Here is an 18,080-nt window from a genome sequence, read left to right on the forward strand (position 1 = left end):
AGGAGGTCAGAGAGAAGGGAGAAGGCGCAAGAGACAAGAGGAGGGGGTGTCCTAGAAGGGTGAGAGAATTTAAGGGTGTTGGGAAGATTCTAGAATGTTTGGAAGATTCCAGAATGTTGTGAAAGTTATAGGACCTGGTTACTCAAGTGGGGTCCATAGACCAGCAGCACCAGCATCAGCCAGGAACGTCCTAGAAATGCAAAATCCTGGGCCCGTGCCACACCTGCTGAATCAGAACCAGCATTTTAGCACAATCCCCAGGTGATACAGATGCACATTCAAGCTTGAAAAGTGCTGGTCTAAAAGGTTGGGAAAGTTCTAGAAGATTTAGGTTAAGAGGTTTCTGAAAATGTCCAAGAGAGGAGAGAGGCAGGAACAGACTGGGAGGGGTGATGGAGGGAAGGAAAGAGGAGGAAGGCTGCCCAGAATGCCAGGTCCCAGGGCCAAATTTACAGACAGGCAAACTGAGGCCCCACAGGGGACAGACCTGCCCGTGGCCACCCCAGGCCAGAGCTGCCCCATGGGAGGCACTAATCGTCCTCGGGCTTAATGAGGTGGCCGCTGAAGGTGATGTAGGTGTCGATGTCGTCGCTGTAGACGGCGTTCTCGCGCTCACGCTTGAAGAGCCGTGCCCAAACACGGTCGCCGGGTGCCAGGGCCAGCATCACACTCTGGCTCTGCATGATGCTGCGGTCGCTGGGCTGCGCGTACAGGATGACGGCTGCCTCGTCGTTGTGCACGACGTGCACGTAGGTCTCCTTGAAGTTCCAGCTGTGCACGTTGAGGCTGAAGAAGTAGAGGCCGCGCAGGGGGGCGACGAAGTGGCCGGCAGCCAGGTTGAAGTGCCCGTCCGGGTTCACGAAGACCGTGTCGAAGAGCAGCGGCTGGAAACCCTCGCTGCTGTGCAGGGCCGTCTTGCGGCCCACCGAGAAGGCTGAGAAGCGCATCTGGCACGGGCTGCCAGGGCTGCCTGCTTGCCCCTTGGCGCCCTTGGTGCCCTGGGGGCCACGCTCCCCCCGGGGGCCCTCCCTGCCCAGCTTCCCGGGCGAGCCCAGCAGGCCTCGGTCCCCTTTGTCACCTGCGGAGACAAAAAGGAGAAAAGTCAGGGCAGGCACCCACGCCTGCACCCAGGGGGCTCCTAAGCATTTGCAGAAGGCTCGCCCCTGCCCAGAGACGGCAGGCCAGAGAAGAGCCAGCACCTACTGAGCACCTACTGCATGCCAGGCATCGCCACCCCGAGCGCCCCTCTAAAGGAGACACCATGTCCACCTCCACTCACAGAGAGGTGAAGGGACTCTCCCGGTGGCACAGCTTGGGAGCAGGACTCCAACTGTGGTCTGTCTCCACGCCAGCCTGCTCCCTCCTCAACAGTGAGGGTCTGACTGTGGTCTCTGCCAGACCAGGCCTGGACCCCAGGTGTCACTGCATCCAGCAGGACTCCAGGGGGATGTGGGCGTGGCATTTCTGCCCCAGAGAAGGGATCACCCGGAAGGAAGTGTCCAGAGTCGGAGCCAGGCAGCCCTTGGTGGGCGTTACCGCCCCTCTGCACGACCTGGGGCCTTCATGTTGGTGTCTTGGGATTTTTTTGTCTGTATCTTGAAGAGGATCATGCGCACCTCACAGGGGTGTTCCTGAGCCCTCTGGGAAAGCACCGGGTGAACTCTGCAGATACGAAGCAGGACGATTCACCCAGCGCTGCCCAGCCCACCTCCCCCTGCTCTGGGCTCCGACAGCATCTGCCCTGGTTCCCAGGCAGGCACGCCTCTGGCCAGCCCTTGTTCCAGGCTGACCTTGAATGCAAGAAAAGCAGGTGACCACCTACTTTTTATTTTTTTACCACCTACTTCTTGAGGGACCAGATCCCAAATATTTCCCTGCTGCCTGTCACAGAGCCTGCAATCACACCCTTAGCCACGTCCCTCTGAATGAACTAGACAGCCCTGTGTTGTCCCGGGGTCCCCTATGACCACGGCAATGCTGCCGGGAAGAGGGGAAGAAGGGGCAGAAAAGAGGGCACAGGTCCTCGGAGGAGAAGCCTGGAGAGAAGCAGGGAGGAGGGAGTCCATGGCTCTGTGGAGGTCTTCCTCACTGGCCTCGTTGGTGAACTACCTACCTCATCATGTGCCCTGCACTTTACAGTTTGCAGAGCACTTGCTTCGCCCCAGCCCCGAGGAAGGGCGTGAAGGGTAGTTATAAGAGGGGGTTACCTTCTCCTTTTTACAAATGAGGCAGCAAGCCCAGGGAGGGAGAGACAATCCTGCCCCACACAGCAAGGGAGCTGAAGAGCTGGGGCTGGGACCCAGGACTCCTGACACCAGCCAGACGCCTTCTGCCCAGCAGGCAGCTAGCCTGGCCCAGGAGAGGTGACATGGGGTTTTAAGGGGGATAGTGAGGGGGGAGTACAGTCAGCATCCAAGCACCTCGTCAACCTCACACAGAGGGCTCTGTTGGCCTTGGGGAAGCGGTGATGCGTGAGGTGGTGGGCAAAGTAGGGAGAGGACAAGAGGGGTCCTCAACCACAAAATCTGAAGGCCCGCGGGTCTCAGGTGCCAGCTGACCCTCTGGAGTCCTCGGCGACAAATCCTAGCTCTGCCCCTAACAGCTGTGTGACCCCAGGAGAGCTCCTCCCCTCTCGGAGGCTCAGTTTCCCCACCTGCAACGTGGGAGGAATGACAACATACCGAACTTGCGGGGTTGTCGTGAGCAAAGACATAGGTTAAGGATGTCAAGGTCTGGCCCCCGGACCAGCCATTCACAGCCCCCAGCAGCAGAAGTAGCTTCCTTGAGATTTGGTTTTAGAGGACAGGCAGCCAGCTCTCGCCTGGGCGGCCCTAGTGGCCCCCACGGCTCTCCCTGATTCTACCCTTGTCTATTGTCCACAGAAATTAGAGTGATCCATTTGAAACCTAAGCTGGGCCAGGTCCCTCCTCTGCTCAAACCCTCCCCCACTCCCCATCTCACTCCGAGGAGGAGCCCACATCCCATCTGTTTTGTCTCCAACCTAGCTCCTCCCCTTGCCCCCTGTTCCTTAAACACATGAGGTCCGCTCTGGCCCCAGGGCCTTTTCACCTGCTATGCACTCTGCCTGGAATGCTCTTCCCCAGATATCCACGTGGCTTCTCCCCACCTTCTCAGTGAGACCTACACTGACCACCCCCATTTAATATGCAATCTGCCCCCCACAGCTGCACTCCAGACACCCCTTACCCTGCTCCACCTCATCACTTCCATAGCATTTCTCACCATCCATCTCATTAACTTGGGTGATATGTTTACTGCTCACTGTCTGCCTCCCCCACTAGAACAGAAGCTCCACAGCGGTGGCATCTCTGTCTGATGTGTACACGCTCCATCCCAGAGTTCAGAATGGTCCTGGTATGCAGTAGGTACTTAATAAATGTGTGAATGAAAGAAAAGGTCTGGGACAGTTTTCTGTCCTGGTTTCTTCTGCTCCTTCCACTTCACCTCCCTGAGCCCAGGAAGAGATCCCCACGCCCTCCCTGTCCCCGACCAGGCCAGTCCAGCCCAAGCCACGTGTGGGTCCTCACCCTTCAAGATGGTGATGTTAATGTAGGGCCTGACCTCAGGCAGCATGTACGGGAGGGCGGACGGAGAGGCCAAGGACGCATGTGCAGCATCAGCAAGGACCAGGGGGTCCTCAGAGTCACAGCACCGTCGACAGAGCCCAGGGGAACTAGAGGCCACGGCTTCCCCAGAGGTGGGCTCCTCGGTGGGGATTCCAAACACAGAGAGAGGGAGCACGAGCACTGCCCAGAGGAGGCCCAGGGCAGCTATCCCCATGGCGACCTGGAGCAGGGAAGGAGGGACAGAAATATATTACCTTGACATCTACACTCTGCTGATGCCCACCGTGGATGCCACCACCCACAGCATGTGTGTTCCTGACATAACTCCGGGAGGGGGCTTTAGTGCCCCCATTTAACAGACGAGAAGACAGAGGCCTACCCAGGGAAGCAGGTTCTCCAAGGTCACAAAGAGACTTGTGGTAGTGCAGGGCCTGGAGGCTGAGTGTCCTGGAACCCAGTCCCTGGGCATCTCTGGCACACATGGGCCCACGAAGAAGACGAGGGTCCTGGGAGGCCTTTGCTGGGGTGGGTGAGGAAGATGCCCTGCTGCCCATGTGTGATAGCCAGTAAGACTGTAAAATGCTTTTCCCACCCTCCCAACCTCCCTCTGGCTTGTTTTCTTGCCCCAGACTCCACCATCACTGGAGGGCAAGGTAGACGAAGGTGCCCCTCAGGACGGACAAATTAGAAACAAACAAACAAAAGAGGTCCCTGCAGAAATGCACGCTGAAGGTGTGTAGCTGGTGTCAGCCCACCTCCTCTCTCAGCATGTTTGTGCAGTCAACAACCTACCAACTCAACCTCACACAAGAAGCCCTGCAGGGAAAGGAGCAGGAGGGAGTAAATTCATTGGAAGGTGATTCTGTCAATCATCATAGACCTGCCAATCAGCTGCCAAGGTGGTCAGTTGGAACTAAGGGGCAGGACCCAGGAGGTCTGGAAAATTCAAAAGGAACAGGGAAGCCCAACGGTTTGTGAGGATCTGTCTTTGGCCTTGGCCAAGAAGGGATCCAGAGTTCACGGAGAGGGGCAGAAAGCAGCCTGGACAGCAGTGACTGGAGACAAGCCGGGGCTGGGTGGGCAGGAAGCCAGGCAAAGAGCCTTTGAGGTGGTGGCAGTCTTTGGGGGCTGGCACCGAGTTATCGCAGGATCAGAAACACTTTTGAAACCAGACTGGTTTTTACACTTCTGGTGTTCTTTGTTTATTTCCTTTTTGTTCTCCTTTAACATTTAGTACAATGCAAAAATATTTTTCTGTGGTTAATACGTGTAGAGAAGGTAAAATTATTATTTTTTTTAAATGCCATTCTAACCTAACCTGAACACTGAGGTAGGAGTTGGGTTTTAAAGGGGCAGGAGCCCTCCCCCCGCAACAACCCCCTCCCCGCTCCCTGGGGGCTGGGTAGTAGCAGGAGAAGAGAGGGGTGGGCAGGCAGTCTCCAGAGCCATCACCCCTCTCCTGAAGGTGACCGTTCCCAAGCCTCCCCCGCCTCCCCGGCCCCTGTTCTGCTTTCCTGGTTCTGATCAATAAGGCACGTCAAATCTTCAGAGATCAACATCCCTTCTGTCCGAGAGATTATGACCCTTAGCTTTTATTTGTAAATTACACAAGCCAGTGGTTTTGAGAAGAGCAAAATCCCCTCTTTTTCTTCCCATAGATGTGACCTCATGGGAAAAGATGAGGCTTTGGAGTCGGACTTGAGATCCCAGAATAGTTTACAAGCTGTGTGACCTAGGGCTAGTGGCTTAACATCTCTGGGTTTCTTGCTCCTTGACATTTACAAGGAGGAGACAACACCACCTTCCTCCCCAGGTTATTTGGGAGGATTTAAATGCAGGGAAATTGCCTGACTTGTAAAAGACTCGTAATTAAACGTTTGTTCCTTTCTCTGCTGCCCAACACGACCTCTCCCCGGGGCCTGCATGGGATAGGAAGAGCAGAACTGTTCCCAGAGGATTAAAACTGTTTGGGGACATTTCTGTTGGCCTAGCCAGCTGAGAGTCAAAAAATCTGTGACACAGAACTGTGACCTGGTGGGGGTGGGGGTTGGGGAGGGGGGATGCAGGAAGCAGGAAGCAAAGCAGCCTTTAACAAAAGTAATAATAACCACAGCCATGGTCACTGACAGTCCCTGGAGGAAGGTGTCACACAGGGATCAAATGAGTGAGGGACCACGCCACTGGGGGTGATTTGGGGCTCCCTGCTGCCTCCATGAGGGAGCTGGGGCCTCTTTGGGGTGGGGGAAGGGCCAGGCCCTGCTGAGCTGAGTTGGTGCCTGTCCAGGCAGGGGTGGGCACAAGACAGGAGCATCGGAGGGCAGCCCTTCACCAGGGCTAAAGTCTCAGTCAAAGGAGGGAATGGGGAAGGGAGACCGTAGAGGGGCTGGCTGGGGTCAGAAGGAGAGAGCAGGGCCCCGAGATGTGAGATGTGTCCAGGAAGAGAGGAGAAAGGAGAGGAGTTCCAGGCTCTGACCCCAACCCCCTCTGCCCTGCTGGAGGAAGTTGCAGGACCTCCCATCACTCACCCAGTGTCCTGCAGCCTCAAACAGCAGCTCACAGACCCCGGGCCTCTGGGCCGCCTCTGGTTCCTTGGTCCATGTTTGCAATTATAACTTGTTGCTGGCCCAGAACCCCAGGCCCTGCGGGCTGGCCAAGGAGGGAGGGAGAAAGGGATGGAGGCAGAGCAGAGGGAGGGAAGGAGGGCGGAGGGGGCGGGCTGAGCTGGCTTCCCACTTCCCCTGCTCCCTGCTCCCTCCCCTCCAGCCTCTGGGATCTCCGGTGATAAAGGGAGCTGAGGATTTCCTTGGCTTAACTCTCTGGTGGCCCTAGAGGGTCTTGTTTCATTCAGAGACCCCATAAAGCTCCCGCAGGAAGGGGTCTGAGGCCCCTGATGGGAAATCGAGGTTGGGAAGGGGGAAGGGCGGGGAGCCCCAGAAGTTGCTCAGGAAGGGAAGGCAGTGCTGGAATCCCCATGCCGGGGGCTCCAGCCTAGGCTGAAGAGCTCATTAGTTCTGAGTCACTGAGGCAGGCGGCACGGAGAGGGCATGGGCACCAGCCCAGTAGCCTCAGGTTCAAATCCTGGCACTGGCACCCACTGGCCAGTCCCTTCCCCTCTCAGACCCTAGTTGTCTGTAGAACTCCAGTCCCCAGCCCCATCCGTGCCAGTCACAAGAGGAAGTTTGGTAAATGTTTGTTGAGTGAAGGTCTCACCTCCTCTGAGATCAGGTAAGAGTATCAGGTAAGGGTGGCAGCCAGGTCAATAGCCCCACCCCCAATGGACACCAAAGTCCTCCTCCTCTGCCTGGAAATGCTGCCATGATTATCCATCTTCTTGGTATTCTACAGCCAATCCCCCCGTGGAAATGACCCCCAAGAAGGTCACAGGAGGGCAGTCTGTACAGAATGCCCCTGGGCCTCTGCTTGCTTCTGGTTAGGCTGCAGGAGGCTTTGCAAAGGCTGCAGCCCTGGTTCCCTGGGGTCAGAGACCTCTGTGCAAAGACTCTCTCAAACATCCCTCGACCTCTAGCCCCCTCTCATTCTACATTTGTTGAGTACTTACTGCCTGGGCCAGGCTTCATCTTTGCAGGGGTTTTTGGGAGCCAAAGGGTATTTACATCCATTTTCTTACCCTTCGTGGTGGGAGCTGATGTGACTTTCACAGGGTCACACAGTTGGTGAAGAGGAACCACACCCTACAGAACGGAAGTGCTCTCCTTGCTACCGGAGTTCCCATGATGGCACAGCTGGGCATGGTTGTGGGCAAAGGCTGCAATTCAGGGCCTGCCCCCTGGGTAGAGAGAGGTGGTGACATTATCGCTCTCAGGAGGCACAGGAATGCAGCGACCTAGGGGGATTTACTGAAGTCTGGGGCTTTGGGCACTATCCCCCAGGCCCCTCTCATAGCTGGGCAAAGTGTGGAGGATGGAACAGCCCTGGCTGTGTGTCCTTGACCATCTCCCATCTCTGAGCTTCTGCTTTTTTATTACTTTGGGGGATAAACACACAGCAGAATATCCAGGCCTGGAAGGACCCTTAGAGATGATCTAATCCAATTCCTTAATCTGTCCAGCAGGGACACTGTGACCAGGGAGGGCAGGGAGCCTTTGGCTTAAGGTCAAACAGCAGACTGGAGTCCAAGTTGGGATAAGAGCCAGACTCTCCCAGCTTCTAGTTTTGTGCTGCTTCCCCCTCCCAACCCACTTGGAGTACCCCACCCTCACCCCAGGCCTACTTAGGGGTTCAAGGGGCCCCAAAGGAAAGCAGATGGAAGGCCTAAGGACACTGGGAAAACTGTCAGGTCCACACTGGCTGTGCCCTCTATGTGGCCCTGCCCCAGGCAGCATTCCCAGGGCACGGAGCCAGGGTTGCAGAGGGAGGGAGGCGGGGGAGCCCCCTCCCCACTCGCCTCACTGCTGCCTCCAGAGGGAAAAGGGCTGAGTCAGCAGCACTGGAGCAGGACACAGCTCCTGGCTGTCTCACAGAGATCTGGCTTAGGAAGCCTAGCATCTGAGGAAAAAGCGAAGAGAAGGGAAGACGGATGGGGGATGTGGAGAAGCAGGGCGGGGACACAGAAGTGGTTTGGTCCAGGGCCCATTGTGTGCTCCCTGCCACGCTCAACAGCCCCTCTGCAGAGAAGGAGCCTCATCTCACTTGACAGGTGAGGAGGCTGAGGTCTGGAAAAGCACATGATTCTCATCAGGTTCTAGGACCAGCTCCTTTGACTCCCAGCCAGCGTCAATGCCCCAGAAAAGGGTCCCTTATCCCCGTTGGTCCAAGGCAGCTGGCTGGGGGCAGGGCAGACAAGAGAATAGGACTCAGGAATATTATACACTACTCTAACATTTTTCCTCCCTCTCTCTTTCATCATGTCGCAAATTACCCCATTTGTGCATCAGCCCTTGGTCTCCCAGCCATTCTGAGGATCTCCCCAGCAGGCCAGCCAGGCAGCGTGGAGACAGAGCCCCAGCCCTGGGGCAGACAAAACTGGGTTACGTCTCAGCTCCACCTCCTTCTAGCTTTGTGCCCTTGGACATGTCTCCCTACCTCTGAGCCTTGGTGACCCGAAGCCAGAGGAACATGAGGAGGCCAAGACCATCTGAGCAACCTGGTGGGATAACCAGCGGGGGTACTCTACACCGGCCACCAAGCAGTGCTTCTCCCGGGTTAAACCCTGAAGATGGTGAGGGCATGAGCCCATTCTCCTCATGCACACAGATGAGACACACACTCCCCAACTCTCAGAACCAAGCTCCTAGCCACATCCACCTTCCAGCCCAAGGTTGGGAAGAAGATAGAAAAATTGTGACATTTAGTCAGTGCTTACAAAGCACCAAGAACCCTTCATGCATTTTTAAAGAATAAAATGTGTGCCTGTCATAAAGTGAGACAGAACCCAAAACATGATTCCCGGAGTCAACGATGCAAGTCGTGTTTGGCTCATGATCTAATTGTTCTAGGACGGTAATAAAGAAACTAAACAAAGGAAACCGTGAGCGCCACCTACTGGGGAGAGGCTATGCGCCTGGCACCCACCCCATTCCACCCCGGGCTTGTGATGCTCCCCACCCGTCCCCTTCTTAGGGAGCTAAGGAGGGGAGAAGGGGGAAGATGAAGGGCCCACTAAGACGTGCTAGGGGCTGGCTGGGGCGCCCGTTCCCTCACTTCTTCCTCCAAACCCCACTTCCTGCAAAGTGGGCAGAGGGTCCAATGGGACCCTCCCTCTCCAAGGCAGCTCGCTCACTCGGCTTCCTGGTTCTGCATACCCCTCCTTCGACTAGCTGGCTCATCCCGGGTGAACTTCGCTCTCCGGACTCAGTTTCTCCGTCCTGGGCTTTTCAGCAACCCATGTCTGTTCCTACGGGTGTTAATCCGAGTTGGGCGAGTTTAATCCCATTTTACAGAAGGGGAAAGAGAATCCCCAAGGGGCCCAGAGAAGGAAAGAGCCAGCCCCATCCCAGTCCTCCTGGACCCTGACGAGGGCCCTGTTGTTAGAGTGGGAAACTGAGGCTCAGGGAAACAGATGAAGCAACTGACTCCCTCCCCACGGCTGACTAGTGGCAGAGCCAGATGATGGGGTCGCCAAGGCACGCGGGAGGCCAGCGCCATCCTCCCCGCTTCTCTCCGCAGAATTAAGGGGAGTGACTCCCACACCCAAGCCGGGGAAGCCCCTCCATGCCCACCCGCTTCGGGCTCAAACCCTGGGAAAAGACTGCCGCCAGCTGCAGCCACTCTTGGCACCACCTAGGGCTCAGCCAGACCAGACCCCCGCCACGGAGAAACCCGCCAGCTTGTGGACGGAGGGAGCGGCTCTGCTCCGGCCACCGCGGCTCTATCCGGGAAGCAGACAGCGAGACAAGAGAAAGGAGCCGCTGCGGCGCCGGGAAGGGGCCTTTGAGAGTCCAGCTCCCGGCGGAGTCGAACAAAACCGAGCAAAGCCGAACTTGGCCGAGCAGACCCGAGTCCGGCCGAGCCCAGCGTGTCCGTCCGATTATCGCCGGGTCTGACCGAGTGGATCCGAGTGGTGCCGAATAGAGCCGAGTCCGGCTGAGCGGAGCGGCTGAGGGCGCCAAGCGGAGAGGGGAAGGTTACGCGGCGCCCCCTGCCGGTCACAGAGCACAGCGCTGGCGCCGGCCGGAGCCAACCCGCCGCCTCCCCGCCCTGCGACAGTCCTGTGAGATGGGGCTACCGAGCCCATTTTATGGATGAGGAAATTGAGGCTCCAAGAGGTTTTGAGGCTGGCCCAAAGGCACGCAGAGCTAAGAAGTGGTGGCTGTGAGGCTCGAAATGGATTGTGTGATCGTGAGCTCACCTGCCACACCACCCATGTCAAAGGGCATTGTGTGTTTGCTTTGTTCTCCCCATAATTGCTGCCATTTATCATGGTCAGCAAGGAGGAAGGACCCACCCTGTCTGATGAGCGGGCGGAAGGCCCGCGCCAAGCACAGAGACAACCCCTCCTCTTACAGATGGTGAAAGCAAGCAGGCTCTGGGCACACTGACCAAGCGCAGCAAGGCCAGCAGTTCCTGTGTGCAAATATTGACATATTTCCTGGTCATTAACGCAGGACCGAGAGGCCCCGTACTCCTGCAGGCCTCATTTTCCCTTCCTGTTAACAAGATGGCCAGAGGGCAGGAGCTCCTGGCTGTGTACAGGCTGTGTCCCTGGGCTGTGTGAGCCAGGACCTGGGGTGTCTGGGACCCTGGAGGAGGCCAAGTGTGGCCCCGGGCACTTTCTTTGAGCCTGTGAAAAAGTGAAGACTGGCCTGCTCTCCGTGCACACGTATGTGCATGAGTGTGTCACTAACATTCACTCCTGTGTACACACCACCTTAGCCTGCCAGGCAGGCCTATGCCGAGGCTGCAGGGCTCGCTGGAGGGTGCTCACAACAAGTGAGTAGTGTCAGAGGAAGCCGGCGGTCAGACTGCATTAGCGGGAGCAGCCGCCCCGCTAATGAACTTTGCCCAGAGAGGGCAGTGAATGGCCAAGGCTGTGTGGTAGGTTCATGGCAGAGTGGGCCTAGGTCCCAGGCCTTCTGACTTTGGGTCTCATGACATTTTGGGGATGTGTTTACCCCATGGCCTTCCAGTAGAATCACCAAGAGTCTCACCAGGGCCTGCCAGTGACAGGGGAGCACCCTGAGGTTTTGGCAGGAACGTGGCCTTGCACAACTCCAGGGAAACCTCCTCACATTATAGCCTGGGGTTCTTGCCGCCTTTAGAGTGCTTTCTTCTGTGTCTGGAGTCCTGTGGCACCCAGGCTGTCACCTCCCCATGGGACTGTGGCCTCTGTCTCCCCCACCCCTTGGAGGTGAGGAAGGCCTGAAGCCCTGGGGCCTTGGCCTCCCCTATCCCAGGGCCTACAGACACCTGACTCCTTTCTGCTGGTGCTGAGGCTGACATATGAAGTTCTGGTCCAGAGCCTGGTGGCCATGGGCTGTTGCCAGGCAACAGTGTCTGAGAGACAAGTTCAAGGTAAGGTCTTGGGTCTGAGCAACTTGGATGTCTGGAGAGACGGAATCAGGCAGAGAGGATCATCGCCACCCCTTCCTGCCAGCTCGGGCTCACAGCCCCAGAGCCTGCCCTCAGCCCACAGCCCCTGTAGTTCCCATAACCCACAGATCCCAGCCCCAAACCCCCATATAACTCCTTCCATTCCCCTGATCCCCCCCCCCCATTTATTCAGGGTCACCACATTGCACAGATCCAAAGGAGGCTAGAGTCACAGTGTGAAAATTCCCCCCTGGAATTGAGAAATGGAATTTCCCCCATTCAGTCATTTATTCCAAATAGTCATATGAGGGGCCCACAGCACTGCCAGGCCCTGGGAACACAGATGCATCAGGCACAGCCCCTGTCTGGAGGGACAAAGCTATTGGGACACCACACACACACACACACATGCACAAGAGCGTGCACAGGTAGTGACATATGGTGAGATGGGGAAGCTGGAGGGCTGTGGGATCCAGAGAGGGGACCCTGGCCCAGGCCCACTCCCCACACAACCTGGGCTTCAAGCAGTTCCTCTGCTCCCACCCCGTGCACACCTGCCACACACACAGCAGGCCCTCGGTGTTACGTGCCAATACACATTCACTCGTGGATATGGCTGAGATGCCCTGAGCACCTATTATGTGCCCTGCACTGTGTTTACACACCCCTCCCCCATCCCGTTATTGTTGCTGCCTGGCTCTTCTGTCCCTGCCATTGATAGTCAGTCCCTGACCCAACTCCTACCCCACTGGTCAGGCCAAACTGTCCATCACAGTGTCCCACCTTCTCTCTAGCTGGAAAGATGGGCACATGACCCACATCTGGCCAATCATGGCATTCTATCACCTTGTCTTTGGTGATTGGCCCAAGGGGCCATCATGTGACTCAGTTAGAACCAGTCAGCTCTCTTGCATGAGATCTGCTATTTGGACACAGGAAGAGAGTCTATCTAGTAGCCTTTGGATCAAGATTTGTAAGGGCGCAGGCCGAGGCTTGTCAGGAACGTCTTCTGTGACTCCTGGAGGACCAGGATTCTGGGAGGCTATACACAAAGAGGCCTGGGCACGCAGAGCTGAGAGACAGGAGAGAAGGAGCATCCCGATAGAGATGGATGCCCGTACCCACCCCCACCCATGCACACCCGTCTAAAAACACAGCGCCCGCCAGAGGAATTGGCCCAGGCCAGTTGTCATGTGTCACTGACTTTATTGACAAGAGTTAGAGTCAGAATTTCCCTAAGGGGCCTCCCAGCCACCCTTGTAGAACAGGCTCACTTGCCCCAGGAATCAGGAAAGTAGGGTTGGCCAGGAAAGCAGGAAATGCTGGAATGCCAGGGGCCCTCTTTCCTCAGACCCCCAGATCCCCCTCAGGGGAACACCAGACTGAGGACTGGGCCTCCAACCTCCACACAAGCTCTAGTTTTGTAAACTTCTTTCCCCCTGATGGGGCCTCGCTCTCCCCCAAGCCCTGCCTTCCTGATCCTTGGTCTCTGACCCCCAACTTCCCTTCCTCGTGTCCTGTAGTGCCCTCACCCTCAAGGGCTGGAGACAGAGAAGCCACTTGATGAAGGAGAAGGGGTTGGAGGCCACGCCTGGCAGGGGGCTGCCTCCACTCTATAACCTGTTAAGGCCCACCCCCAGCCATTGCAGTGTGCACGGCAGTTGACCCCAAACAACTCCTTTTCTTCCCAAATCCCAGGAGGCAGGCACGTTGGGACAAGCACTTCCATTTTATGATGGGAAACTGAGGCCCAGAGAGGTCAAGGCTAGACAGGATCTGAAGGTGAGTTGAAGATCTAGGCCTCCCAACTTGTGGTTCCCATGCTTTCCCTGGGGACCCCCTACCCTCTGCGGGGTGGGGGGTTGGGAGATTTAACTGGAGGTACCACCCTCCCCAGGACCAGTCTCGCTGTGGCTCTAAGGGGTCATCTCTGGGAGGGAGTCCAGGCCAGCCCAGGCCCAGCCTTGGACAGTGGCCTCTCCCTGTGGCCTCCCTCCAGCCTTCTCTAGTCTTGTCTTCCTTGGGCCTTCCCGACCTGCTGCCCCGGGGCATGTAGAGGACCAGGAGGCCTGCTCCCCAGCCTGCAGCGCTGCACCACTCCTCCCAACCTCTCCGGGGAGCCAGGCCTTGCTTCTCAGCTCTGCCCCCAGGTTTCCACCAAGGCCTAGCCCTTCTTACCAGCACTGCAGGCCCTCAAGGGGGCTGAGCCTGTACCTTTCAGAGCGTTTGCTTTTCTACCCTGATGGCATCCTTTCCTTGAGTTTGATCAGGCCAGGCACCAGCAACCATGTTTCGTTGATGCTGCAACTGAGCTCAGCCCAGAGGGGCCAAGGTCGGCCCCAAGGTCATGGAGCAGATCTGTCCTCCACCTCCTCCTCCTTCGCCTTTCTCTTCCTCCTTTCTCTTCCTCCTTCCTCTCCCTCCTCCTCTTCTTCCTTCTCCTCCCAGCTCTGTTTAGACACTCTGCCGTTCCAGTCTACTTGGGCCAGGTCCCTGCCTTAGTCACCGAGGGAGGAGAAGCAGGGAGGATTTCTCCTATGAAGAGGTTCCTGAGCCCTCAAAGACCCTGAGACCCCCTCCAGCCACAGGACACAAAGTGAGCTGCTTTGAGGATTGATTAGCTGCCCCCAACAGGGCCTGAGCTAGCCTTTGGGTGGCCTAAACTTATGCAACATGGGGTCCCTCTTTAAGAAAAGGGATACAAAACTACAAGTACAAAATTAGACTCAGGGCCTCAGAAGGGCCCGAGCAGTCAAGGACCCTGAAGCTCGACTTAATTAGCTTCCTGGAAAATCACCTCTTCTCCTCTTGTCCGGGAATACAAGAGTCCTGGCATTGATTGTCTGGGCCAAGAGGGCCTGGAGGTTATTGGGTTGCTTAGCAGGTGAGGCCTGAGGCCCAGAGAGGAGAAGAGCTGGCCCACAGCCTTGCAGCAAGAGGGGGAGAGCTGCTGGGGGCCTGGGCAATCTCACACGCCTTCTCCCTACCAGGTAAGACTTTATCCTATTTGGGGGTGCAGTACCACTCCCTGTGAATGTGGGTCCCCACTCTCTCTTTTGTGAACCTGACTCTGAGCCCGCGAAATCCAGGCCTTGGTTTATCCCTCTGAGGGCCAAGATTGAGGATGCTCTGTTTCGGAAGGGGAAAGCCAGTCGGTACCTGTCCCCTTAACCTGACCCTACCCAGCCCAGCAGTGATGCCCCTCCAGACTTCTCATCTGATAGAGCTCGTCCAGGCCATATCTCCTGTCCCTGAGTCACAGAGGAGAACACAAGGCCAAGAGAGGGGAAGTGACCTATCTGAGGTCACACAGCAAGTCTCGGCAGCAATGGGATCAGAGCCCAGGCCTCTGAACTTCCCATCATGGGCCCCTGGCACCTCAGGTGGCATGCCCTAGGCGTACCCACAGTCTTTGCCCTGTCCTTGGGCTACCCTGGCCCTCTGCAGGCCCTTACAGATAGCTGATGTGCAGGGGGCCTGACTTCTCTGCAGCTGAGGGTTCTTGGGGTAGGAACTGACGCTCCTTTCTGGTGGGGCCGCTGGGAGGCTGCTCCTGTCCGCTGGGACCCGGCTGCGTGATCCGGTTGACCCGGCCATTCATCTCCTTCAGCCCCTCATGCTTCCCTGCTCCCTTCTGCCCATCCTCCCCACCTCCATCCTCTTCCTCATCCTCCTCTTCCTCTCTCTTCTCTGGAGGCCCCAGGGGAGGCTCCTGGTTGCGCACACGGCGGGAGGGCCGCAGCAGGACCCTGCGGAAGCCCTGCTTGAAGCGGTAGGAGAGGAAGCCGTAAAGGATGGGGTTGGCACAGCTGTTGGCATAGGGCAGTGCCACCACCAGGAAGTAGAGGCCGAAGAAGGCGGGTTCCTCGGGCAGCGGGCACACGACGTTGATGATGTTGAGCACATAAAAGGGCATCCAGCAGAGGACAAAGAGTGCCACCACGGCCACCACCATGCGCGTGACCCTGCGCTCAGAATGCCGCCGCCGCTGGCACGAGGGTGCCCACACCCGCCGCCCAGCTGAGCGCACCTTGACCACGATGAGCAGGTAGCAGAGGCAAATGACCAGCAGCGGCCCAAAGAAGCCCAGCACGGCCGTGTAGATGATGAAGCCAGCCCGCCAGGCCGCTGCCGGCTCGGGCCACTGCATGTGGCAGGTGCTCATGCCACGGGGCACGCCCGAGAAGACCACCACGGGCAGCACTACCACGGCTGAGGCCACCCAGACGGCCGCACTGACTGTGCGGGCCACGGGCGCCGTGCGCCAGCGGGCTGAGCGGGTGGGATGCGCTACCGCCAAGTAGCGGTCCACGCTCATGACAGTGAGACAGAAGATGCTGGTGAACTGGTTGATGCCGTCCACAGCCATGACCAGGCGGCACATGAGGCCCCCGAAGGGCCAGTAGGACAGGGCATTCTGGGCGGCCAGGAAGGGCAGCCCCAGCATGAAAAGCTCATCAGCCAGCGCCAGGTTGAGGATGTAGATGTTGGTGACCGACGGGCTGGCCGTCTGTCGCAGGACCACGTAGATGACCAGTGAGTTGCCCAGCAGGCCCACCACACACACCACCAAGTAGACCAGTGGGATCAGAATGCCGCTGACAGCCAGCCCTGCTGCACTCTGCGCTGCGGACGCGTTTCCGAGGATGGCGTCCAGGGGCCAAGCCGAAGAGGCGTTCCAGGGTTCCGAGGGCGTCGGCACCAGTGAAGGATAGCCAGGGGTGTCCATGGCCAAGAGAGGGTGGTCAGCAGTCAGCTACTGGCCTGGAGGAGGGAGGACACAGTTTGGTCATGGCAGGGCACGGCTTTCTCTCTTCAGCCCCTCCCCCATCACACTGAACTTGGAGACTTCCTGGGCACCTGGCCAGAGTTTGACGTGTCACGGCTCATTCACTCTGCACAGGCCAGCAAGGGAGGCGGGCAAGGTATCCCCACTTCTCACATGAGGAAACTGAGTCTCAAAGAGGTGAAGCGACCACTCTGTACCACATAGCGGGGTGTGGCATGGGACTCCGGCTTGCGTGGCCCCAAAGAGCAGAACCAGCACTGACCTGGACACGAGTGTCCCTTCACCTGTGCACAGGGCAAGTGCTCCACAAATGTTCAGTAAAGGGATCATTCGATAAGCTGATGACAACATAAGCCCTTTCCTCCATACCAGCATTTTCCAAACGTTTTTGACACCAGTGCGTTTTACATTGCAACCCGATGACATCATATTGTTCCATAAAATAATATCTGCCCTTTCTACCTGTGATTAGCCTGCTGGCAGAGCCCCAAGTGGATCACCCACTGTGATAGACTGAATGTGTCCTCCCCCACGCCAAATTAATATGTTAAAATCCTAACCCCCAGGGCTTCCCTGGTGGCGCAGTGGTTGAGAGTCCACCTGCCGATGCAGAGCGGCTGGGCCCGTGAGCCATGGCCGCTGAGCCTGCGTGTCCGGAGCCTGTGCTCTGCAACGGGAGAGGCCACAATAGTGAGAGTCCCGCGTACCGCAAAAAAAAAACTAACCCCCAGTGTGATGGTATTAGATGGGAGGGCCTTTGGGGGGTGATTCGGTCGCGAGGGTAGAGCCCTCATGAATGGGATTAGTGCCCTTCTAAAGGAGACCCCAGAGAGCTCCCATGTCCCTTCTGCCATGCAAGGAAACAGCAAGAAAACAGCCACCTATGAACCAGGAAGCAGGTCCTCACCAGACACCGAATCTGCCGGCACACTGATCTCGGACTTCCCAGCCTCCAGAACGGTGAGGAATGAATTTCTGTTGTTTATAAGCCACCCAGTCTATGGTATTCTGTTACGACAATCTGGACAGACTAAGACACCCCCCAAATAGGTCTCAGCTCTCACACTAGAAAAACACTGCTGCATATCACAGGTCCTTAACCTTGAACCCAAGTCTCTTGATGAACTTCAGAGGATCCATAAACCCCCCAAACTCTGGTGAAAGTTAATACATCCTTGTTTTTTCTGGGCAGAGCCCAGCACTTTCATCAGATTCCTCAGATTCTGAATGGAGTTAAGAACCACAAGCTCAGAGGTGTCCCTTCCCCTGGAAATCAAAGCCCTTGAGGATTCTCTCAGCCCTGCTCATCCCACTGCACCCCGACAAAGGCCCTGCTGTGAACAGGGCTGTGAAGGGTGATTGGCTGTGAACCTGGGGGGGTGGGCAGCTGGGGCCCCTTCTGCCCCAAAGGCTGACCCATGGTGGAGAAATTCACAACACCCTGGAGGTAAGGACAAGAATAGCCAGCTCCCCCCTGCGCTGGTGGGGCGGGCTCCCCCGAGAAGAGGGCACTTCAAGTGGGTCTTGAAACGTGAGTAAGAGCTTGCCCAGCGGCACAGTGGGAACAAGTGTCCCCATTCACTCTGCGAGCATCTTCTTACTACACTTCTCGTGTGTTATAAGGAGCTGAGACTCCTCCTGGCTACCCTGCTAGACTTGACTCTCAAGCGTGGAGATGCTAGTATTCGGCTCTGGTCCTTTCCCTCGTCCCTTTC

General features: G+C 57.1%; 2 protein-coding genes across 2 annotated transcripts; both read right to left on the reverse strand.

The window, feature by feature from the left end:
* Window positions 1–530: 530 nt before the first annotated feature.
* On the reverse strand, window positions 531–3,801 carry C1QTNF6 (C1q and TNF related 6; the record flags this gene model as incomplete). Its single annotated transcript, XM_079715539.1, has 2 exons — window positions 531–1,078; window positions 3,549–3,801. The coding sequence occupies 2 exons, from the start codon at window positions 3,799–3,801 to the stop codon at window positions 531–533; spliced, it is 801 nt and encodes a 266-aa protein (XP_079571665.1).
* An 11,226-nt stretch (window positions 3,802–15,027) lies between these two features.
* On the reverse strand, window positions 15,028–16,305 carry SSTR3 (somatostatin receptor 3; the record flags this gene model as incomplete). The annotated part of the gene is made up of 1 exon (XM_079715805.1): window positions 15,028–16,305. One exon carries the CDS (start codon window positions 16,303–16,305, stop codon window positions 15,028–15,030), a length of 1,278 nt encoding a protein of 425 aa, XP_079571931.1.
* Window positions 16,306–18,080: the final 1,775 nt, after the last annotated feature.

The sequence above is a fragment of the Hyperoodon ampullatus genome, assembly GCF_949752795.1.
Source record: "Hyperoodon ampullatus genome assembly, chromosome: 11".
NCBI classification, from domain to species: Eukaryota; Metazoa; Chordata; class Mammalia; order Artiodactyla; family Ziphiidae; genus Hyperoodon; species Hyperoodon ampullatus.